The following is a 22,588-nucleotide window of genomic DNA, read 5'->3' on the forward strand; positions in this document are numbered from 1 at the left end:
AAATGTACTCTTTTGTCCCTACCGGCTTTCCATCGTACTGAATGCTAGCTACCTCCTAGCCAGCAGACGTTCGCAGTTTTCAGGCGAAAGTAGACTTGAATAACTTTTCTAAACATCTCCTCTCTTCCACGCAAGTGTCCCAGCTTTTTAGTAAGCAACGTGAGTCATTTTATATCTTTTATACGGTCGTGTGACTCCATTTGTGCACTTGTTAGCTTGCCGAAAGAAGCCGGCTTCGCTTCGCTGTTAGTTAGCAAAGATGCTAAGCTAGCCACCAATCTATTGTGATTGTGTCAGACTTTACATGCTAGCGTTTAACTTTTACTGTCATTTGTTTTATTCTTTATCAGATAAACAACAATTCCAAGCCCACTATCACAGCTTATCATCGCCTAGCTGTCCTTTTAATCAGATTTGGGTTCCTCAATGGCAACCATCATGGTCCCCACCACTGCATCACGCTTCGCCCTGCTTCAAATCGACTCAGACTCCGACTCGGATGTCTCTGAACCCGGTAAGATTGCAAATAAACCCGGGAGGACCTCCTCCGGGAAGCAGCGTTCGGACAAAACAGGGGGAGGCAAAGCGACTCAGAGCAACGATAAAAAGAAAGACAAGAGGAAGAAAAGGAAGGAACAGCAGCAAAGTGAAGCTAATGAGGTGAGGAGAAAATCATAATGTCTCCTAAAACTGCAGCCATATAATATAATTCTCATTTTCAGCTACGCAATCTGGCCTTCAAGAAGATTCCACAAAAGTCCCAAGGCCCGAATCCCTCAATGACACTGTCAGGAATTGCCAGCGACCTTCTCAGTCCATCAGCAGTGGACCACAACAATGCTCCATCGCAGGGGTGGCAGCAGTGGAAGCAGAGGGACGAACAGGTAAAGGTTGCACCCAGCCTTGGTGCACATGATCATGCGTCTTCTAGAATAGTGTTTTTCAACCTTTTTTTGAGCCACGGCACGTTTTTTTTTACATTGGAAAAATCTTGCAGCACACCACTAACCAAAAATGTTACAAAATGTCACATTGCTATGCCAGTCTTTACACCACAGACACTCCACAGTAGCCATGTTTTTACATGACCACTTTTTCTCTTTCCGAATGACCTTTCAGGGAAACAATGGTATCCATGGAAAGGAATATTCCAATCTCTTGTCTACATGCGCCGTGAAAATCAACCAGAATAGTCAATAGGGCAGTGATTTTCAACCACTGCGCTGTATAAAAAAAAAACATAAAAAGTCAAAATTACCAGATAAAAAGTCATCATTTTGGAATAAAAAGTCATAATTATGAGATACAAAGTCGAAATTACGAGATAAAAAGTCATAATTGAGATAAAAGGTTGAAATTGTGACATAACTCATAACTGTACTTTTTATCTCATAATTTTGACTTTTTATCTTGTAAATTCCACTCTCTTAATGACTTTCTTATCTCATAATTATGACTTTTTCTCTCATCATTTCCACTTTTTAGCTCATAATTCCATAGTTATGACTTTTTATCTGGTAATTTGGACTTTTTATGTTATTATGAATTTGTTATTCCAAAGTAAGGACTTTTTGTTATACAATTTGTACTTATCTCGTAATTATGACTTTTTATCTTGTGTAATTTCTACTATCTGATAATTCTGACTTTTCTATTTAAAAATGTATTACTATTAATGTATGACTTTATCTATTTTCTCTTATAATCGCCACTTTTTGCCTGATAATTATGAGTTATGTCACAATTTCAACCTTTTATCTCGTAATTTCGACTTCGTATCTCATAATTATGACTTTTTATTCCAAAATGATGACTTTTTATCTTGTAATTTGGACTTTTTATGGTCTTTTTTTATACAGGACATGTTTTTATATAGATATATATTTTCTTTTTTAATAAAACTGGACTTGTGAATGGCGTATAAAAGGGTTTAGATTCTGTTCCACAGATGGCGCTAATGCACACGAAAGCTGCTTGCCAACCGCCAATAAACAACAGAAGAAGAAAAACACCACAAAAGAAGGACGCACCCTGACAACTTTCCGTTTGAGCGGGTACAAGATACCTCAATCGGATTGGTTAAAGGAATATTCCATCCCTGTTCAATTCTTTCCGTTTTTTTAGCAAATAAACCAAATTCAATTGGAATATTTGGGTCCATGTATACTATTGACATAATATTTGCAAATGATGATTAATAAATGTTAATTATAAAAAAGTGATATTGGATAATTCCTCACGGCACACCTGACGGTTTCTCAAGGTCTTCTTCTTCTCCACAGATGACCACTGAGCTCTACGAGGCCGACTTAGAGAAGGCTTTGATGCTAAGCAAACTGGAGTACGAGCAACAGAAACAGGTATGAATAATAACAAATACATTTTTCTTAATAACTGTCACCATCATAAGAACCTTCTTGGCGGTTCTTTTCAATTCACTATGTATTATTATTAAAAATGCTCTAAATGGGTTCCAGCAGAGCAGCACCAATAACACGTCGTCGCCGAAGTCTCGAAGCGGCAAAGATGGCGGCGGCAAGAAGGACAAAAAGAAGAACCCGCAGACCAAAGACAAAAAGACCGTCTCGCTGCAAGACTTCCAAGCTGAAGGGAGCGGAGGTAAGAAGGTTTCGGAAGCAGGCCAGCTAGAACCCACTTGACACATTTACCGTGTACTTTGCAGAACCTTTGAGTCGAAGACAAGAGAAAGAGGCGAGTATCCGCGCATGGATTTTTATCCGCGCTTAAACGTTGTCGATAGTGTGACTGTTGACTTTCCACTCGTCCCAGGAAGCCGTAGCCGCCACGTCAGCTCTGAGGCTGGGCCAGGAGGAGCGTTTCTTCAACAAACTGACAGACGACGTGAATCGAATAATTCAGCGGGAGAAGAGACGCGAGCAGTACAGCAGCGCACACGGGCAAGAAGGCGATGCCTCAGCGGAACATGAGCCGGTGATTTTTAATTTCTGTTTACTGCACAACATCCTCCAGGAAAATATATCCATTCCCATACAGAACAATGTCAAGTGAATTCGTCTGTTCCAGGGTCAAACCCTGATTAACTGTATACAGTAGTCCCCTGTATGGGTCCAGACCGAAGTAGTCCATTCATTCATTTTCTACCGCTTATCCTCACGAGGGTCGCTGGAGCCTATCCCGACTGTCTTCGGGCGAGAGGCGGGGTACACCCTGGACTGGTGGCCAGCCAATCACAGGGCACATATAGCGAAGTAGTCCATATTAACTGAATATTTTGGTAGTTAAAGCATAGAAAAACAGTTTAGGACTTTCTAAGTATTTGTATTATTATTAGAGCCCTGTATATATGAGATAACACCCCTATAGTCACACTTAGCATAAGGCTAAAAATAACTATTCATTCATTTTCACGAGGGTCGCGGGGGGTGCTGGAGTCTATCCCAGCTGTCTTGGGGCGAGAGGCGGGGTACACCCTGGACTGGTGGCCAGCCAATCACAGGGCACATATAGACAAACAACCATTCACACTCACATTCATACCTATGGACAATTTGGAGTCGCCAATTAACCTTTTTGGAATGTGGGAGGAAACCGGAATACCCGGAGAAAACCCACGCAAACTCCACACAGAGATCACACTAAATCACATATTTCCCTCTATTTTACCTCAAATTTTTCAAAAAAATCCGTTGTATTCTTTGCCCCACCCAGAATGCATCCGCAACACACTTTTGGGTCCGGACCCACCAGTTGAGACCCACTGTTATAGATAATATTTATTAAAATTATTGTTTAAGTAAATAAAGAAAAGAAAAAAAAACCTTAAACTGTATTATGGAAAGCAGGAAGTGAACAAATGATTGGCTGGCCACCAGTCCATGGTGTACCCCGCCTCTCGCCCAAAGACAGCTGGGATAGGCTCCAGCACCCCCCGCGCGACCCTCGTGAAGAAAAGCGGTCGAAAATGAATGAATGAACTTAAACTATATTAAGAAAGCAGGAAGTGAACAAATATAACAGTTACTGATTGTAAAAGTACCAGTACGGTAGAAAATGAATGAACTTAAATTATATTAGGAAAGCAGGAAGTGAACAAATGTAACAGTTACTGATACCAGTACCAGTAAGCTTTGCTTCTTCCGACTCCTTTTGGACATGTGGAACTGGGAACTGATTATGTGATGCATTCAATTGTCATCTGATTGCATGTTCAAATGAAATTAAACCATTACATTTTAACAATTTCATACAAGAGTACAAATTGGGTGAAGTACAAGTAAAGTACTCACTCTTTGATGAAGGCTTGCTGAAGGCGTTCCTGTCACACAAGCGTAAGAAGATGTTTAACACTGTCTCGTAAAACTTCAAAAAACTACAAATTGTGTACTCACCAAAGGGAGGAGTCTCTTCTCTCCTGTGTTATTGTCAACTTGTACATTTCCTGTTTTCTGTTCCGTGGTTAGTAGTTTAACCTTTACCTTGTGGCGTTGACGGGTCATATTCCCAACTGACTTCCGACTCCCGTCTAGGACCCTCGAGCAGAACAGCTGAAGTACGAGCTGGAGAAGAAGGACCGGGAGATCCAGGAGCTAAAGAAGACCATCACACAATGGGAGGTCAGACCTTCAATCTACTTTATAGTGTGGCGATAATATTCAGTACACCTACCGTAGTCGTGGCTGTAGGCAACCTCCTTGTTGTATTTTTATGACTTTCCACAAGATGGTCGTAGCTGCTTGCGAAGTATCTGCATGCTCTTTCAGATATGGAACTTTCTCATGCAGTCCAAATCATTATCCCGATGTTCAGTAATATGTGTTGTTGTAGGTGAAATACAAGGAGGTGAAAGCAAGAAACGGGCAGCTCCTTAAGATGCTCCAACAAGGAGAGAGTGAGTGATAAAAAGATTTGTTCATTCATTTTCTACCGCTTTTTCCTCACGAGAGCTTGGGTACACTCTGGACTGGTGGCCAGCCAATCACAGGGCACATATAGACAAACAACCATTCACACTCACATTCATACCTATGGACAATTTGGAGTCGCTAATTAACCTAGCATGTTTTTGGAATGTGGGAGGAAACCGGAGTACCCGGAGAAAACCCATTTATGCACGGGGAGAACATGCAAACTCCACACAGAGATGGCTGAGAGTGGAATTGAACCTAGGTCTCCTAGCTGTGGGGCGTGCGCGCCGTAGACAAGCAAGAGGCAAAGTAGACTGAGGCAAAATTTTGGCAAAAATTTTTTGGATGTTAACCAAAATAAACATGCTAACCAGGGCGGATGTTAACTGAGGTACCACTGTATCTTGACATTTCAACTTAGAGCAGAAGGAGCCACTTGTACTGTATTCGGACACATGCCCTGAGCAGCTAGTGTGCCGCTACATATGTCAGGGTAGACTGGTGGCCAGCCAATCACAGGGCACATATAGACAAACAACCATTCACACTCACATTCATACCTATGGACAATTTGGAGTCGCTAATTAACCTAGCATGTTTTTGGAATGTGGGAGGAAACCGGAGTACCCGGAAGGAGAACATGCAAACTCCACACAGAGATGGCTGAGAGTGGAATTGAACCCAGGTCTCCTAGCTGTGGGGCCTGTGCGCCGTAGACAAGCAAGAGGCAAAGTAGACTGAGGCAAAATTTTGGCAAAAATTTTTGGATGTTAACCAAAAAAAAAAACATGCTAACCAGGGCGGATGTTAACTGAGGTGCCACTGTATCTTGTAGTGTGCCGCTACGGATGTCAGGGTAGACTGGTGGCCAGCCAATCACAGGGCACATATAGACAAACAACCATTCACACTCACATTCATACCTAATGGACAATTTGGAGTCGTTAATTAACCTAGCATGTTTTTGGAATGTGGGAGGAAACCGGAGGAGAACATGCAAACTCCACACAGAGAAGGCCGAGGGTGGAATTGAACCCTGAGGTCTGCGCGCTAACCACTCGACCACCGTGCAGCCCTGATGTTTTTTTTTTAAAAATGCATTTTGACGATCATTGTGTGTTTGTAGTGAAGGACAAAGCGGAGATCTTGCTGCAGGTGGAGGAGCTGCTACATATCAAAGAGGAGCTCTCGTCACAGGTTGCGTTGTACGTTTTGAGCGTGCGCGCCTCCCGTAGAAGAACTCACGGTGGCGGTTTTTGTATTTTGCAGGTGACTTTACTACACGCCGCCCTGGAACAAGAGCGATCTAAGCTCAAAGGTCTGCAGTCAGAGCAGCCCAAACATCAGGTAAGATTTTTGTCGTTGAAAATGATGGCGGTGTAACTGATTGTGTGATATGGTTGCTAGGGAAACAAGAGAGGGAAGAAAGGTTCCGATGCTGCCGATCTGTGATAGCACTGTATTAGCAAATGAAGACGTGCTTGTTTTCTTTTTTTTTTTGTTATATTGGACTGAGTGCATGCCCCTGTTTTAAACACACACACACATTGTGCTTCAATGGCAAATGGTTCAATGCTGCCCTCTTTAGGCACCAAAAGGTGACGTAGCGACAGGAGTGCCTGACATCAATCTGTGGGTTCCAAAAATGCCAAAATTGTTGAGAAAAAGAATCACGGAATCATTTTTGTTTGTCCACTGTTAAGTCATTAAAGTACTTTTTCAGTGATTTATTCGAGTGTGGTTTTGTTTGCTTGATAGTTGAGTTAATATAGTCCTTATAGTAGTCTGATAATAAGAAACGTAATGTATAACAACTAATAGATTCAAGAGGAAGGCCTTTATTTGATTGAAAGCATTATTGGAAGAGTATTAAATAGATTTTTTTTCCCAATTGTGTATCCACTGCACTAAACAATAAATACACAAGTGTAGTAGATGTAATTGTTGGGACACAACATCATTTAACAGCAGTCAGTGTCATTTTCTAGCTTTTCAAACCAATAAAAGCATAGCGTCCGGCTATAAAAAATCACTCTCTAGATCAGGGGTCTCAAACGCGGCCCAAATGTGAAAAGTTTAATGTTAGTGCGACCCGCGCAAGTTTGATATGGATGCTGTATGGTATCATGTACCCAGAAAAAATGATTATGTTTGATTAATGTTCATGTTAAAAGGTTAAATAACTTAATAGTTATCCTCCCTATCCGTGTGGAAGTGGTAAGTTTTTTTGTTTTTTTTTTTTTAAGTTTAAAGGAAAACTTGAAGGCTACCGTTTAGGTCGCTAGCTCTCTAGTTTGCGAGTTAGCATGTGTCTCAAGACCCTGCAGTTGCGCAATATGTTGTAAATAAAAAAAAAGTATAAATGTGACTATAGTCGTGTTTTGTCATGTCTACAGGGCTCTAATAATGCTTTGTTCATTTTAATCTGAAAAAATTAAGTTTTTATTATTTGCTATTTTATTATTATTATTATCTTATTTTGTGCAGAAAAATAAAAAGTAAGATATTTGAGAACAGTGGAATTTTTTTATCAGAGCTTTTATTGTGGAAAATCGGAACAAAAGCACTGAAAAATTTTGTATATTTTTCTGTTTTTAATAAATGTGTTTTTTTTGGGGTGGGGGGACCTGATGCGACCCAGTCTCACCCGGACCCTAGCTCCAGTGGCCCCCCAAGTAAATTGCGTTTGAGACCCCTGCTCTAGATTGTGTTATTGGGGGATGATGTGATAGGAAAACAGTTGGAATGTCCACTCACCGGCCACAACATTCCCATTAACTGCTGGCGGACACGTCCAGCGAGTCGTCAGACAGCATCTCGATGCCGGTGTCCACCACGGAATCCCGAGCTTGCACGTCAGCGCGAGATGGCTCCCTGAGCTTCTTACGACGTACACCGGCCGCTGTATGTGACCCGAGGTGGTGGTGGTGGTGGTGGTGGTTAGGCGGCCATCTTTCGCTGTATCCGTGGAAACGCGCCAGCGAGCTTATCTGGTGACACTCGGGGGCCACTTTGGCGCCCCCGTGCAGGTCCGCCGATGATGACGATGAAGAAGAGGATGGGCTCGGTTGTTGCTCAGGGTGCGTCGTTGCATTTTTGGACCCCGTGTGCGTTTGAGCAGGGTCATCTGCGTCGACGGGTTGGGGGTCGTTTTGCGACTCCTTGAGTTGCTTCCTCAGCTTGCGGCTACAGTGCTTGTAGAAGAAGAGTTCCTTCTCCAGGTTCTGGAGACGGTCTTGGAGTACCAGCTGTGCTTCATCCGAGATGCCGTCTGTGAGTAATCAAACTCACATACTTAATTAACTCCACATGAAGGACAATACATCACAAAACCACTTGACCACAGCGCGTACCCTCACCTCGAAGTTTGTGCAGCAGAGACTGGATGTTCCTCTGATGTTCCTGTTGCTGCAGGGTGAGCCTGCGGTCAGCGTCCAAGGCCAAGTGCTGCAAGGCGGCCTCCAGCTGCCTGCACGCCGCCTCCTGCTCGCCACACAAGATCTCCAGCTCCTCGCAGTACAGACACAAGCGACCTTCTGTCTGACGAAGGCTGATCACCTGGTCGTAGAAATAGCTATTTGCTCCATCAAAAATATAGCAATGGAACTTATGTACATATTTAATATGTACATAATACATATATATATATGGTAATGGTTTTATTTCATTTGAACATGCATCAGATTACAATTGAATGCATCAGATTACAATTGAAGGCATCCCATAATAAGTTCCCAGTTCCACATGTCCGAAAGGAGTAGGAAGAAGCAAAGCTTATTAAATCCTACCCCTCCATCTGGTACTTTTACAATCAGTAACTGTTACATTTGTTCACTTCCTGCTTTCCTAATATAGTTTTATTTTTAATTTTTTAATTAATTTTTAATTTTTAATTTTCTTGAATTGGCTCATCGTTGTGCATTGTTTGAGGGTCTTACATCAATCCATTCCATAGTTTGATTCCACATACTGAAATGCTATGGCTTTTTAACGTAGTCCTAGCATATAAGTGTTTCAAATGTAGTTCTTCCCTGAGATCATATTTCTCCTCTCTTGTAGAGAAGTATTGGATGACATTTTTAGCGAGTTGGTTATTTTTAGCCTTATGCTCAGGGTGACTATAGGGGTGTTATCTCATGTATACAGGGCTCTAATAATGATACATACATGGTTTTCTATGCTCTGACTACCAAAATATTCAATTAATATGGACTACTTCGCTATATGTGCCCTGTGATTGGCTGGCCACCAGTCCAGGGTGTACCCCGCCTCTGGTACGAAGACAGCTGGGATAGGCTCCAGCAACCCCCCCGCGACCCTTGTGAGGATAAGCGGTAGAAAATGAATGAATGGACTACTTCGGTCTGGACCCAAGGAGTCGTGATATGTATATAGGGGACTACTGTGTACAGTTAATCAGGGTTTGACCCTGGAACAGACTAATTCACTTGACATTGTTCTGTATGGGAATGGATATATTTTTCCTAGAGGATGTTGTGCAGTAAATGGAAGGTGAGTTTTTTTTTTTTTTCCACGTACCAAAGTACGAGGTGATATGACCATCCAATGACATAATGGTTACCATAGTAACTGTCAATATAGTGATATATATAGCACATTATGACTGGTTTAAGACTCTTCATCCTTGTATTTAGCAAATAAATAATTTTCTTTTGTTCTTTATCTTTTTTACTGCTAGCTCCAAATGATTTATTTCATTTAATTTGATGAATATTTTTGCTACTTGATATTTTTTTATGTATTATATTATATATTATTATTATTATATTATATATTATAATATTATATATATATGATATATTTATATATTTTTAATATGTTTTCTTTATTAGCTATATTTTTTAGTTTTAGTCTAGACTGGAAAAAAAAAGTATAAAAGTGAACCATGCGCCGTAAACGCTTGTTTAATACATCACAGCATATCATAGAAATATCCTGATACTAGGTAAATAATATTTTTTTGAAATATTATGCCACATTTAATGTAACTTATATTTATACACTTTATTAGTCTCGAGTCTCTAGCAAGTGTGTACCCAAAGTTGTGTATTTAATGTAATTATTGACTTCCTGTAACAAAGTGGACTTACTTTGTTGAAGTATTTGACAAGCAGCTCCGATGCTTCGGCTTGGGAGAGCGTCCTCACTTTCCCGGTGACGTCAGCGATAAGGGCGCTCTCGCACGGCGACGCCATCTTCTCCTGCTGGTCCTTAATGGATCGTTGCTTGAAGTCCAGAGCGGCATCCAGGACTTGTACGGCTTCGTCCAACTGCTCCTCCTCCACGTGATATAAAATATAACATGCTCAATTACTTCTTGTGAGGAATGAAGGCTTTAATAAAAATAAAAAAAAAGCAGCCAAAACACGCGGCCCGCGGGCCAACTGTGGCCCGCAGGACACTAGTTTGAGGCCCCCGCCTTGATATGAAAGTTTAATGCTAGTGCGGCCCAGAAAAAATTATTACGTTTGATTAATGTTCATGTTAAAGGTTAAATAACTGTTCATAGTTATCCTCCCTATCCGTGTGGAAGTGGTAAGTTTTTGGCTTTTTAAGTTTAAAGGAAATAACTTGGAGGCTACCGTTTAGGTTGCTAGCTCTCTAGTTTGCAAGTTAGCATGTGTCTCAAGACCAGTGGCGCCAGTGGCCCCCCAAGTAAATTGAGTTTGAGACCCCTGTTTTACTTGCTTTAATTCAACTCCATTTTTTCTGTAAAGCGTTTTTGAGTATTTTGAAAAGCGCTATACAAATAAAATGTATTATTATTTATTATTACATCTTGTTATAGCTACAATATTGGACAAAATGAGTGTTTAAAATCATTTAAAGCCGCAATTACAATATTGACAATAGCCATCGCAGGATGTACGCTGTCCAGACAAACACAAGGAACCGCAAAAGTGTGGGTCTATGTTATCTTATTCATAATTAATATGTTTTATTTCATTGATTTTATGTACTATATTGGGTAACAGGGGTGTAAATGTGACTATAGGGGTGTTATTTCATGTCAAAAGGGCTCTAGTAATGTTAGAAACCATATCTAGCTGCCCTAACTATGAAAAGAGTCAAATTATTAATATTGAATCCGACTTCACGGAAATTCACTTATCATGTTTGGGTTAACCGTGATAAACGAGGGACTATTATATTTATGGAATTATGTGTATGCAGTTTTTCCACTGACCTCCACAGTTAGCACGATGTTGTCCTTAAGTTGGGAATCCAGGCAGTCTCTCCTCTTTTTAAGCGTCTCTCGCTCCTTCATTGATGTTTGTGTGGCATGCTTCTTCTCCTCCAGCGTTTCCAAGCGCATTGACACCCGGAGAAGATCCTGCCGCAAAGCCTGCTGGGTCATGAACGGCACGTTTGTAAAGGTAGCGTACGATGCGGAGCTAATTGTGTGTGACTGACCTGACTGGAGCGAAGCCTGGCCATCTCCAGTTTGTTCTTCTGCTGCAGGCAGGCATCCCTGCGTTGAAGGACCTCCCGGCTGCTCCTGAGCTCCTCCTCCAGCTCCTGCTGCTTGGCACGCCTCTGGAGCTCCAACTCCTCGGCCTCCTCCAGCCAACAGCGCTCGTGTGGCTCCTTTGACCCCTGCTGTTGTTGATTTCTGTATACCTTTAAATGAACCAGACTGTCCACCTGTAGAGCATGAATACAGTCCTTGTCACCTGTTGAAGTACTTAGAAAGCAACTGGCGGGCCGTATTCAAACGCTTGGTGGGCAGCATTTGGCCCCCGGTCCGTAGTTTGCCCACCCCTGTCACAGATGGATGCAATCACCCATTTCAACCCTATATAACAATACAATCTAAAAATCTGAACATGGCTAAAAATGCTACTACGCTAATAATGATAGCATGCCAGCAATGTTAACATGCTAACATGCTAACACCTAGAAAGTGTTGAAGTGTGTACCTATGAAAAGGGCAAAAAATGCTACTGTGTTAATATTGCTAACACCTAGCAAGTGTTTACGTGTGTACCCATGAAAAGGGCTAAAAATGCTACTATGCTAACATTGCTAACACCCAGCAAGTGTTTATGTGTGTACCCATGAAAAGGGCTAAAATGCTACTATGCTAATATTGCTAACACCTACCAAGTGCTTAAGAGTGTACCCATGAAAAGGGCTAAAAATGCTACTATGCTAATATTGCTAACACCCAGTAAGTGTTTAAGTGTGTACCCATGAAACGGGCTAAAATGTTACTATGCTAATATTGCTAACACCTAGCAAGTGTTTAAGTGCGTACCCATGAAAAAGGCTAAAAATGCTACTATGCTAATATTGCTAACACCCAGTAAGTGTAAGTGTGTACCCATGAAAAGGGCTAAAAATGCAACTATGCTAACATTGCTAACACCTAGCAAGTGTTTACATGTGTACCCATGAAAAGAGCTAAAATGCTACTATGCTAATATTGCTAACACCTACCAAGTGCTTACATGTGTACCCATGAAAAGGGCTAAAATGCTACTATGCTAACATTGCTAACACCTAGCAAGTGTTTACATGTGTACCCATGAAAAGAGCTAAAATGCTACTATGCTAATATTGCTAACACCTAGCAAGTGTTTAAGTGCGTACCCATGAAAAGGGCTAAAAATGCTACTATGCTAATATTGCTAACACCCAGTAAGTGTTTAAGTGTGTACCCATGAAAAGGGCAAAAAATGCAACTATGCTAGTATTGCTAACACCTAGCAACTGCTGAAAATTTCCTCCAAATGCATTCTAAACTTTTCAGCAAAAACATAATCTGTGGTTGGTGGAGGTACTCAAACAATTACTGTATATACGCTACCGTATATACATGTTCAACAGCCAGAGCGTCACACATACTACATACTACATACTAGGTACATACGAACCCTGTCAGTGTTCCATTCTTCAGGGTTGTCACTGCTCTCAAGACCGGTCCCCCTAAGGCTCTTCTGCAGCTGAGCCCTCAGCAGGTCCATGTGCTGCAGGCTGTTACGCAGCGTGGCTCGACACTTCCTGCTCTGCTCCGAGAGCCGCGCCAGCACGTCATCCTCTCTGCGGTCGCCCGAATCGTGCCGCACTGCTGCGAGGGTGTCCTTCTCTGTAGAGTCGAGAAAGTGTACAAAAATGTAACCGCAAGCTTGAGAACCAGTAATGGTCACTACATTAAGCACACCAGTTTTTTCCATCTCTTTGACCAGCTCCTCTTTTAAGGACATGTTGGCAGACAGCATCTGGATCCTCCTCTGAGTCAAGCTGGTTCTCTGCCTCGTACGACACTGCTCAGAGATGCGAGTAGCCTGCTGAGGTCTTTGCTTGGACGTCTGCTCCTGTCCGAATGTCTTTTCTTTCAGGGACGACTTCTTCTGTCTGCTGATCCATCTGCAACACCACCATAATACGTGAAAGCTTCTCATTCTGCTAAATTTGACAACATTGTAGTGTCAATGACGTTAGTGTCTCTTACCCAAGTCCACTGACTAAGTCCTTCCCGTTTTTTGTCTCTTGTCCTTTGACCTCTGGTGTTTGTTTCAGTAGAGGACAGAAATCCTTCCGCTCCTCCTCACTCTGCAAGCGATGGCTGCTCACCTTAAAGGTAGCCATCAGCCTCTCCAGCGACTCGGCCGGAAGACTGGAGTGCATCTACGAGGAATCACCTTCGTATTACATCTAAGGAACCTTGCTGATCAGCATGTGTCCACAGCTGGGTCGGATCAAGCTGGCGCTGTACATGTGTACCCATGAAAAGGGCTAAAAATGCTACTATGCTAATATTGCTAACACCTAGCAAGTGTTTAAGTGTGTACCCATGAAAAGGGCTAAAAATGCTACTATGCTAATATTGCTAACACCTAGCAAGTGTTTAAGTGCGTACCCATGAAACGGGCTAAAAATGTTACTATGCTAATATTGCTAACACATAGCAGGTGTTTAAGTGCGTACCCATGAAACGGGCTAAAAATGTTACTATGCTAATATTGCTAACACCCAGCAAGTGTTTACATGTGTACCCATGAAAAAGGCTAAAAATGCTACTATGCTAATATTGCTAACACCTAGAAAGTGTTTAAGTGTGTACCCATGAAAAGGGCTAAAAATGCTACTATGCTAATATTGCTAACACCTAGCAAGTGCTTACGTGTGTACCCATGAAAAAGGCTAAACATGCTACTATGCTAATATTGCTAACACCCAGCAAGTGTTTATGTGTGTACTCATGAAAAGGGCAAAAAATGCTACGATGCTAATATTGCTAACACCTACCAAGTGTTTACGTGTGTACCCATGAAAAGGGCAAAAAATGCTACTATACTAATATTGCTAACACCTAGCAAGTGTTTAAGTGTGTACCCATGGAAAAGGCTAAAAATGCGACTGTGCTAATATCGGTAACATCTAGCAAATATTTACGTGTGTACCCATGAAAAAGGCTAAAAATGCTACTATGCTAATATTGCTAACACCTACGAAGTGTTTACGTGTGTACCCATAAAAAGGGGTAAAATGCTACTATGCTAATATTGTTAACACCTAGCAAGTGTTCACGTGTGTACCCATGTAAAGGGCTAAAAATGCTACTATACTAATATTGCTAACACCTAGCAAGAGTTTAAGTGTGTACCCTTGAAAAGGGCTAAAAATGCTACTGTGCTAATATGCTTAACACCTAGCAAGTGTTTAAGTGTGTACCCATGAAAAGGGCTGAAAATGCTACTATGCTAATATTGCTAACACCCAGCAAGTGTTTACATGTGTACCCATGAAAAAGGCTAAAAATGCTACTATGCTAATATTGCTAACACCTAGAAAGTGTTTAAGTGTGTACCCATGAAAAGGGCTAAAAATGCTACTATGCTAATATTGCTAACACCTAGCAAGTGCTTACGTGTGTACCCATGAAAAAGGCTAAACATGCTACTATGCTAATATTGCTAACACCCAGCAAGTGTTTATGTGTGTACTCATGAAAAGGGCAAAAAATGCTACGATGCTAATATTGCTAACACCTACCAAGTGTTTACGTGTGTACCCATGAAAAGGGCAAAAAATGCTACTATACTAATATTGCTAACACCTAGCAAGTGTTTAAGTGTGTACCCATGGAAAAGGCTAAAAATGCGACTGTGCTAATATCGGTAACATCTAGCAAATATTTACGTGTGTACCCATGAAAAAGGCTAAAAATGCTACTATGCTAATATTGCTAACACCTACGAAGTGTTTACGTGTGTACCCATAAAAAGGGCTAAAATGCTACTATGCTAATATTGTTAACACCTAGCAAGTGTTCACGTGTGTACCCATGTAAAGGGCTAAAAATGCTACTATACTAATATTGCTAACACCTAGCAAGAGTTTAAGTGTGTACCCATGAAAAGGGCTAAAAATGCTACTGTGCTAATATGCTTAACACCTAGCAAGTGTTTAAGTGTGTACCCATGAAAAGGGCTGAAAATGCTACTATGCTAATATTGCTAACACCCAGCAAGTGTTTACATGTGTACCCATGAAAAAGGCTAAAAATGCTACTATGCTAATATTGCTAACACCTAGAAAGTGTTTAAGTGTGTACCCATGAAAAGGGCTAAAAATGCTACTATGCTAATATTGCTAACACCTAGCAAGTGTTTAAGTGCGTACCCATGAAACGGGCTAAAAATGTTACTATGCTAATATTGCTAACACCTAGCAAGTGTTTAAGTGCGTACCCATGAAACGGGCTAAAAATGTTACTATGCTAATATTGCTAACACCTAGCAAGTGTTTAAGTGCGTACCCATGAAACGGGCTAAAAATGTTACTATGCTAATATTGCCAACACCCAGCAAGTGTTTACATGTGTACACATGAAAAAGGCTAAAAATGCTACTATGCTAATATTGCTAACACCTAGAAAGTGTTTAAGTGTGTACCCATGAAAAGGGCTAGAAATGCTACTATGCTAATATTGCTAACACCTAGCAAGTGCTTACGTGTGTACCCATGAAAAAGGCTAAACATGCTACTATGCTAATATTGCTAACACCCAGCAAGTGTTTATGTGTGTACTCATGAAAAGGGCAAAAAATGCTACGATGCTAATATTGCTAACACCTACCAAGTGTTTACGTGTGTACCCATGAAAAGGGCAAAAAATGCTACTATACTAATATTGCTAACACCTAGCAAGTGTTTAAGTGTGTACCCATGGAAAAGGCTAAAAATGCGACTGTGCTAATATCGGTAACATCTAGCAAATATTTACGTGTGTACCCATGAAAAAGGCAAAAAATGCTACTATGCTAATATTGCTAACACCTACGAAGTGTTTACGTGTGTACCCATAAAAAGGGCTAAAATGCTACTATGCTAATATTGTTAACACCTAGCAAGTGTTCACGTGTGTACCCATGTAAAGGGCTAAAAATGCTACTATACTAATATTGCTAACACCTAGCAAGTGTTTAAGTGTGTACCCATGAAAAGGGCTGAAAATGCTACTATGCTAATATTGCTAACACCCAGCAAGTGTTTACGTGTGTACCCATGAAAAGGGCTAAAAATGCTATGATGCTAATATTGCTAATATTGCTAACACCCAGCAAGTGTTTACGTACCCATGAAAAGGGCAAAAAATGCTACGATGCTAATATTGCTAACAACTACCAAGTGTTTACGTGTGTACACATGAAAAGGGCTAAAATGCTAATATATAACACCTACATCTACAGTGCATCTACGAGGAATCACCTTCGTATTACATCTTCACCGTTCATTCGTGAAGTGTAGTCTTTTATGATTCACCGCTTCAGACTTAAGACGACAATAGAAGAAAACGTTAAGGCACCTTGCTGATCAGCATGTGTCCACAGCTGGGTCGGATCAAGCTGGCGCTGTGAGGTCCGTGTTGACCCCTGCAGCATGCTTTACCCCTCAAGGTCATGAGGTCGCAGCGAAGACGGTCGATGAGGATCTGCTGATCCACGAGCCGTTCAATCTGAAAGACACACCCAGGTGTGAACAACGATCGTGATAGTAGAGGATGAAATGTAAGACAAGATGTCCGACCTGTTCTTTCTGCTCACAAAAAGCCAGCGTGAAGGTGGGGTCCTTTACTTCTTTCACTTTAAAATCTGACCCCAGAAACTCCTGGATGAAAGAAAATACAGACACTGATTGGATGCCGTGGTTATTTGGTGGGATGTTATATGGTTGGCTTTTTTTGTGGGTTGGATGGTGGAATCCACGGTTGGGGGTTTTAGTTGGGACGGTTTGATGTTACAGTGCAGGGGTCTCAAACTCAATTTACTTGGGGGGCACTGGAGCTAGGGTCTGGGGGCGAGCCTGGGCCGCATCAGGTTTTTAAAAAAAAAACGCATTTATTAAAAACAAAAAAATAAATAAACTTTGCTTTGGTTTCGATTTTCTACAAGAAAAGTTCTGATAAAACATTCCACTGTTCTCAAATATCTTACTTTTTATTTTTCTACACAAAATAAGATGAAAAATAAATAAACAAATCAAGAATAAAGAAAATCAATCAATCAGTAATAAATAAATAAATATAATAATAATAAAACGGCAAATAATAAAAACTTAAGAAACCACATATAGTTGGTGGGTAGACAAATTATTTTTTTCAGATTAAAATGAACAAAGCATTATTAGAGCCCTGTAGACATGACAAAACACGACTATAGTCACATTTATACTCTTTTTATTTACAACATATTGCGCAACTGCAGGGTCTTGAGACACATGCTAACTCGCAAACTAGAGAGCTCGCGACCCAAACGGTTAGCCTTCAAGTTATTTCCTTTAAACTTAAATAGCCAAAAACTTACCACTTCCACACGGATAGGGAGGATAACTATTAACAGTTATTTAACCTTTAACATGAACATTAATCAAACGTAATAATTTTTTTCTGGGTACATGATACCATACAGCATCCATATCAAACTTGCGCGGGCCACACTAAAGATTCAACTTTCATATCAGGGCGGGGCCTCAAACTCGTGTCCTGCGGGCCACATTTGGCCCACAGGCCGCGTGTTTGAGACCCCTGTTACAGTGGATGTGTTGGTTGGATGGATGCTTTTATAGCTATTTGGATGTTATATGTGCCCTGTGATTGGCTGGTGACCAGTCCAGGGTGTACCCCGCCTCTCGCCCCAAGACATCTGGGATAAGCTCCAGCACCCCCCCGCCCCCCTCGTGAGGAAAAAGCAGTAGAAAATGAATGAATGAATGAATAATGTTAAGAGTTTACTAACCGGACTCGTCTTCGTGTCTTTGGTGACAACATGGCGTGAGTCTCCGTCCGCCACCCAGCTGACATCATCGCTGTGATTTGACTGACAGCTGACAGCCTTCAGTCTCTTATTCCACTCCCGCACTCGACATGTGAACGAGTCGTTGACCTTTGGGCCGCAGACCTCATTGAGAAGTTTAGCAGCTTGATGGACCAGTAAAAAGTAAGATGTTTCTCGTATCTGGTTGTCATCCTTATGTGGACTGGTCTGCTCCAGTAGTGGTCTCAGAGGCTGGACTTCGTGGTCCAGATTGCCACATTTGGAAGTCAGGGGTGGGGTGTCAAAGGTTAACGCCTCAGGTGTTTCCACATCAGTATGGTGGCGAATGTGGCGAGACTTGGACGCAAACTTCAGGACGCTTAAACTTTCTGCAAAGCTGTGGTGGGAGGGGCTTACACACGCCACCAATAAGGTGCAGGCATTGCCTCCGAGCGAGTCACGTAGCAGGCGGGTGATTTTGGCGTGGCGGTACGGAATATAAGCGCCGCGTTGTCGACCCGCATTGGTGAGGGCGCGGATGACGTTGCCCAGCGCCAGGAGGCCCGTGTTGATGTGGACTGACTCCTCAAATCTTATCCCCGTGTTTCCCGTTTTACCGACACGCTCCGAGCCGGCTAGGTCCACCACGCAGAACTTGGAGAGGCGCTCGGCCTTGGAGGGCTTATCGGCGAAGGTCTGGGTGAGCCACAGTGTGAGGATGGTGTGGGAGCGGCTGGAGTGTTTGTTCATGCCGGTGGAACCTGTTTGCCTTAAGGCGTTGCCCACCTCCAGGATGTTGAGGAGCTCCTCAGAGGAGGAGACCACCACCTCTTTGGCTCCTACCACCACTGGAGACACAGGACATGAGCAATTTAGCTTACATCCCATAAAAGTCATAGGACAAGAATCCATGACCTTCTAAAAACATCTGCAGTGCTTTATTTTACATCTTCCATAGTAAAGCAAACCTATACTACTATTTAAGCTGCACGCAGACCTCTCTAAAGTCTCGGAAATGTGACTTTTTTGAGCTCACCTGTGTTTCCCCTAATGTTATCTCTGATGTGCAGGTCTTTGCCCGAGGTATCGAGCTCCAGAAGATCCCTCAGTTCCTCCTTGTACAGTTCCAAGTAGGACAGGCGAACCGTAGCATGCACTCCATTGCTGGTGCTCTGCTTCTTCTTATCCAGCAGGGTGAAGACATCCTTGGCAAAGCAGGAGATGATGCCTCCTTCTGCATCTGAAACACATACACCAGGGGTCTCAAAGTCAATTTACTTGGGAGCCATCAGGTTTTCCAAAAAAAACAAAAAAAAATGCATTTATTAAAAACAGAAAAATGAATAAACTTTGCTTTGGTTTCGATTTTCTACAATAAAAGCTCTGATAAAACATTCCACTGTTCTCAAATATCTTACTTTTTATTTTTCTACACAAAATTAGATGAAAAAATAAATAAAAAAATCAAGAATAAAGAAAATCAATCAGTAATAAATAAATATAATAATAATAAAACGGCAAATAATAAAAACTTAAGAAACCACATATAGTTGGTGGGTAGACAAATTATTTTTTTCAGATTAAAATGAACAAAGCATTATTAGAGCCCTGTAGACATGACAAAACACGACTATAGTCACATTTATACTCTTTTTATTTACAACATATTGCGCAACTGCAGGGTCTTGAGACACATGCTAACTCGCAAACTAGAGAGCTAGCGACCCAAACGGTAGCCTTCAAGTTATTTCCTTTAAACTTAAATAGCCCCAAACTTACCACTTCCACACGGATAGGGAGGATAACTATTAACAGTTATTTAACCTTTAACATGAACATTAATCAAACGTAATAATTTTTTCTGGGTACATGATACCATACAGCAGGGATCTCAAACACGCAGCCCACGGGCCAAATGTAGCCCACAGGACACTAGTTTGAGGCCCCCGCCTTGATATGAAAGTTTAACGTTAATAGTGTTAATAGTATAATAACTGTTAATAGTTATCCTCCCTATCTGTGTGGAAGTGGTAAGTTTTTGGCTATTTAAGTTGAAAGGAAATAATTTGAAGGCTACCGTTTAGGTCGCTAGCTCTCTAGTTTGCGAGTTAGCATGTGTCTCAAGACCCTGCAGTTGCGCAATATGTTGTAAATAAAAAGAGTATAAATGTGACTATAGTCGTGTTTTGTCATGTCTACAGGGCTCTAATAATGCTTTGTTCATTTTAATCTGAAAAAAATAATTTGTCTACCCACCAACTATATGTGGTTTCTTAAGTTCTTATTTGCCGTTTTATTATTATATTTATTTATTACTGATTGATTGATTTTCTTTATTCTTGATTTGTTTATTTATTTTTCATCTTATTTTGTGTAGAAAAATAAAAAGATATTTGAGAACAGTGTAATGTTTTATCAGAACTTTTCCTGTCGAAAATCGAAACCAAAGCAAAGTTTATTCATTTTTCTGTTTTTAATAAATGCGTTTTTTTTTTTTTTTTTGGAAAACCTGATGCGGCCCAGTCTTGCCCAGACCCTAGCTCAAGTGGTCCCCCAAGTAAATTGAGTTTGATACCCCTGCCATACAGCATCCATATCAAACTTGCGCGGGCTGCACTAACATTAAACTTTCATATCAAGGCGGGGGCCTCAAATTAGTGTCCTGCGGGCCACATTTGGCCCGCGGGCCGCGTGTTTGAGACCCCTGACATACACGTTTAAAAACACATATCGACCATTTCAAATATAACCACCAGTACCCAGGAGTGAATAAGTAAGAATCCCACTAACATTAACTCACCCATCTTGTTCCCTCCCAGCGTGTACGTCTTCCCAGACCCGGTTTGTCCATAACAGAAGACGGTGGCATTGGTTCCGTCCAGCAGGCCCCTTGTCAGCGGCCGAACGCAGGACTCGTACACTTCATGCTGGCTGGAGCTCGGTCCAAATGCGTGGTCGAAGGAGAAGAGCTGGTCGGAGCCGAGCATCACTTGAGGGGCCCCCGGGATTACCCGTAAACATTCCCGGTGGGAGTGTAGTAGCTCCCTGGGTAGAAGTGGACGCAACCGAACCGCCACACGGATACGAACCTCCGCCATGATTATCACAATGAAACGCTGTGTTTCAATTTGACATGAAATTAAAGCAACATAACAGCGAGATAAAGAAGCTTTCTAATTGGGCGCCATCTTTGAAGACATGAAAGTAAACAAGACATTAAAGGCAAATAACGACAAACGTCTAAATATTGATTTCCTTCTCTTCCGTCTTATCCGTTTTCCAATTATCTACTTTTGTTTTAACTTACAATTGAATTTCTTCAGTAGTACACAAGTTGTCATTTATTGTTGACGTTTCAGCGTCGGCTTCAGTAGCTGTGTTGCTATGGAAACAGACTCTCAGTCAACAAGTTGCCGCCTTACAGGAAAAGTAGTGGGGGGAAAAAAGATAGCAAGCGAAGCAATACACAGCGCCCCCATGTGGCTCCTCCACGACATGCACCCAACTGTGTAATAAGAAAAGCAAAACTCAGCCTCTCGTTGTTGTAGACAAGTCTAATAATAAAGTATCAGAGTTATACATAATATAGGTAACATTAAATGAATTAATATGATACAAATATGTATTAATATTACCTTTGATGATCAATCTATGAACGATGAATATTGGTATATTAGTAATGTTATTTGATTTGACTCCTTTTGGTTTTATTCCGGGCGGCACGGCGGGCGAGTGGTTAGCGTGCAGACCTCACAGCTAGGAGACCAGGGTTCAATTCCACCCTCGGCCATCTATGTGTGGAGTTTGCATGTTCTACCCGTGGGTTTTTTTCCAGGTACTCCGGTTTCCTCCCACATTCCAAAAACATGCTAGGCTAATTAGCGACTCCAAATTGTCCATAGGTATGAATGAGAGTGTGAATGGTTGTTTGTCTATATGTGCCCTGTGATTGGCTGGCCACCAGTCCAGGATGACAGCTGGGATAGGTTCCAGCAACCCTGTGACCCTTGTGAGGATAAGCGGTAGAAAATGAATTAATGTGAGATAATGTTAGCTTTGCTAGCATGGTAATATTAACATAATAGCAGTTTTAGCCGTTTTCAAAAATTGTAAAATTCACGTCTTGGGGACGTGGAGTCGGAATATTGTGACTTTATTTCCATAAATTTGAAACTTGTAACATTACAATGTTTTTTTTCTCGTAAATTCACGTGACTTTATTTTTGTGAACTTACAACTTTATTCTTTTAAATTAACACTTTTTCTCGTAAATTGATATATCGGTATCAGTATCGGCTGATATTGTTATCAGAAATTGAGAGTTGGACAATATAGGCATATCGGTTTTTCTGCAAAAATGCTAATATCAAACATCTGTAGTTATTCGGCTTGTTTTTCATATTATAATAATATAATAAT

General features: G+C 41.3%; 2 protein-coding genes across 2 annotated transcripts; one reads left to right on the forward strand and one right to left on the reverse strand.

Moving 5' to 3' along the window:
• gkap1 (G kinase anchoring protein 1) lies at window positions 1-6,623 on the forward strand. The gene is made up of 12 exons (XM_078789478.1): window positions 1-159; window positions 351-660; window positions 723-884; window positions 2,283-2,360; window positions 2,478-2,619; window positions 2,684-2,716; window positions 2,795-2,952; window positions 4,509-4,595; window positions 4,807-4,870; window positions 6,013-6,083; window positions 6,156-6,233; window positions 6,294-6,623. Exons 2-12 carry the CDS (start codon window positions 427-429, stop codon window positions 6,336-6,338), a joined length of 1,152 nt encoding a protein of 383 aa, XP_078645604.1. The 5' UTR covers window positions 1-159; window positions 351-426; the 3' UTR covers window positions 6,339-6,623.
• A 974-nt stretch (window positions 6,624-7,597) lies between these two features.
• On the reverse strand, window positions 7,598-22,492 carry LOC131128638 (kinesin-like protein KIF27). Its single transcript, XM_058071684.2, has 13 exons — window positions 20,970-22,492; window positions 19,206-19,409; window positions 18,152-19,017; window positions 16,944-17,024; window positions 16,723-16,872; window positions 13,363-13,538; window positions 13,072-13,277; window positions 12,785-12,996; window positions 11,322-11,552; window positions 11,095-11,253; window positions 9,998-10,186; window positions 8,246-8,444; window positions 7,598-8,157 (listed from the first exon to the last, which is right to left on the reverse strand). Exons 1-13 carry the CDS (start codon window positions 21,265-21,267, stop codon window positions 7,661-7,663), a joined length of 3,468 nt encoding a protein of 1,155 aa, XP_057927667.2. The 5' UTR covers window positions 21,268-22,492; the 3' UTR covers window positions 7,598-7,660.
• Window positions 22,493-22,588: the final 96 nt, after the last annotated feature.

Source organism: Doryrhamphus excisus, linkage group LG3 (assembly GCF_037039965.1).
Source record: "Doryrhamphus excisus strain RoL-2023G ecotype Guam linkage group LG3, RoL_Dexc_Guam_v1.1, whole genome shotgun sequence".
NCBI lineage: Eukaryota > Metazoa > Chordata > Actinopteri > Syngnathiformes > Syngnathidae > Doryrhamphus > Doryrhamphus excisus.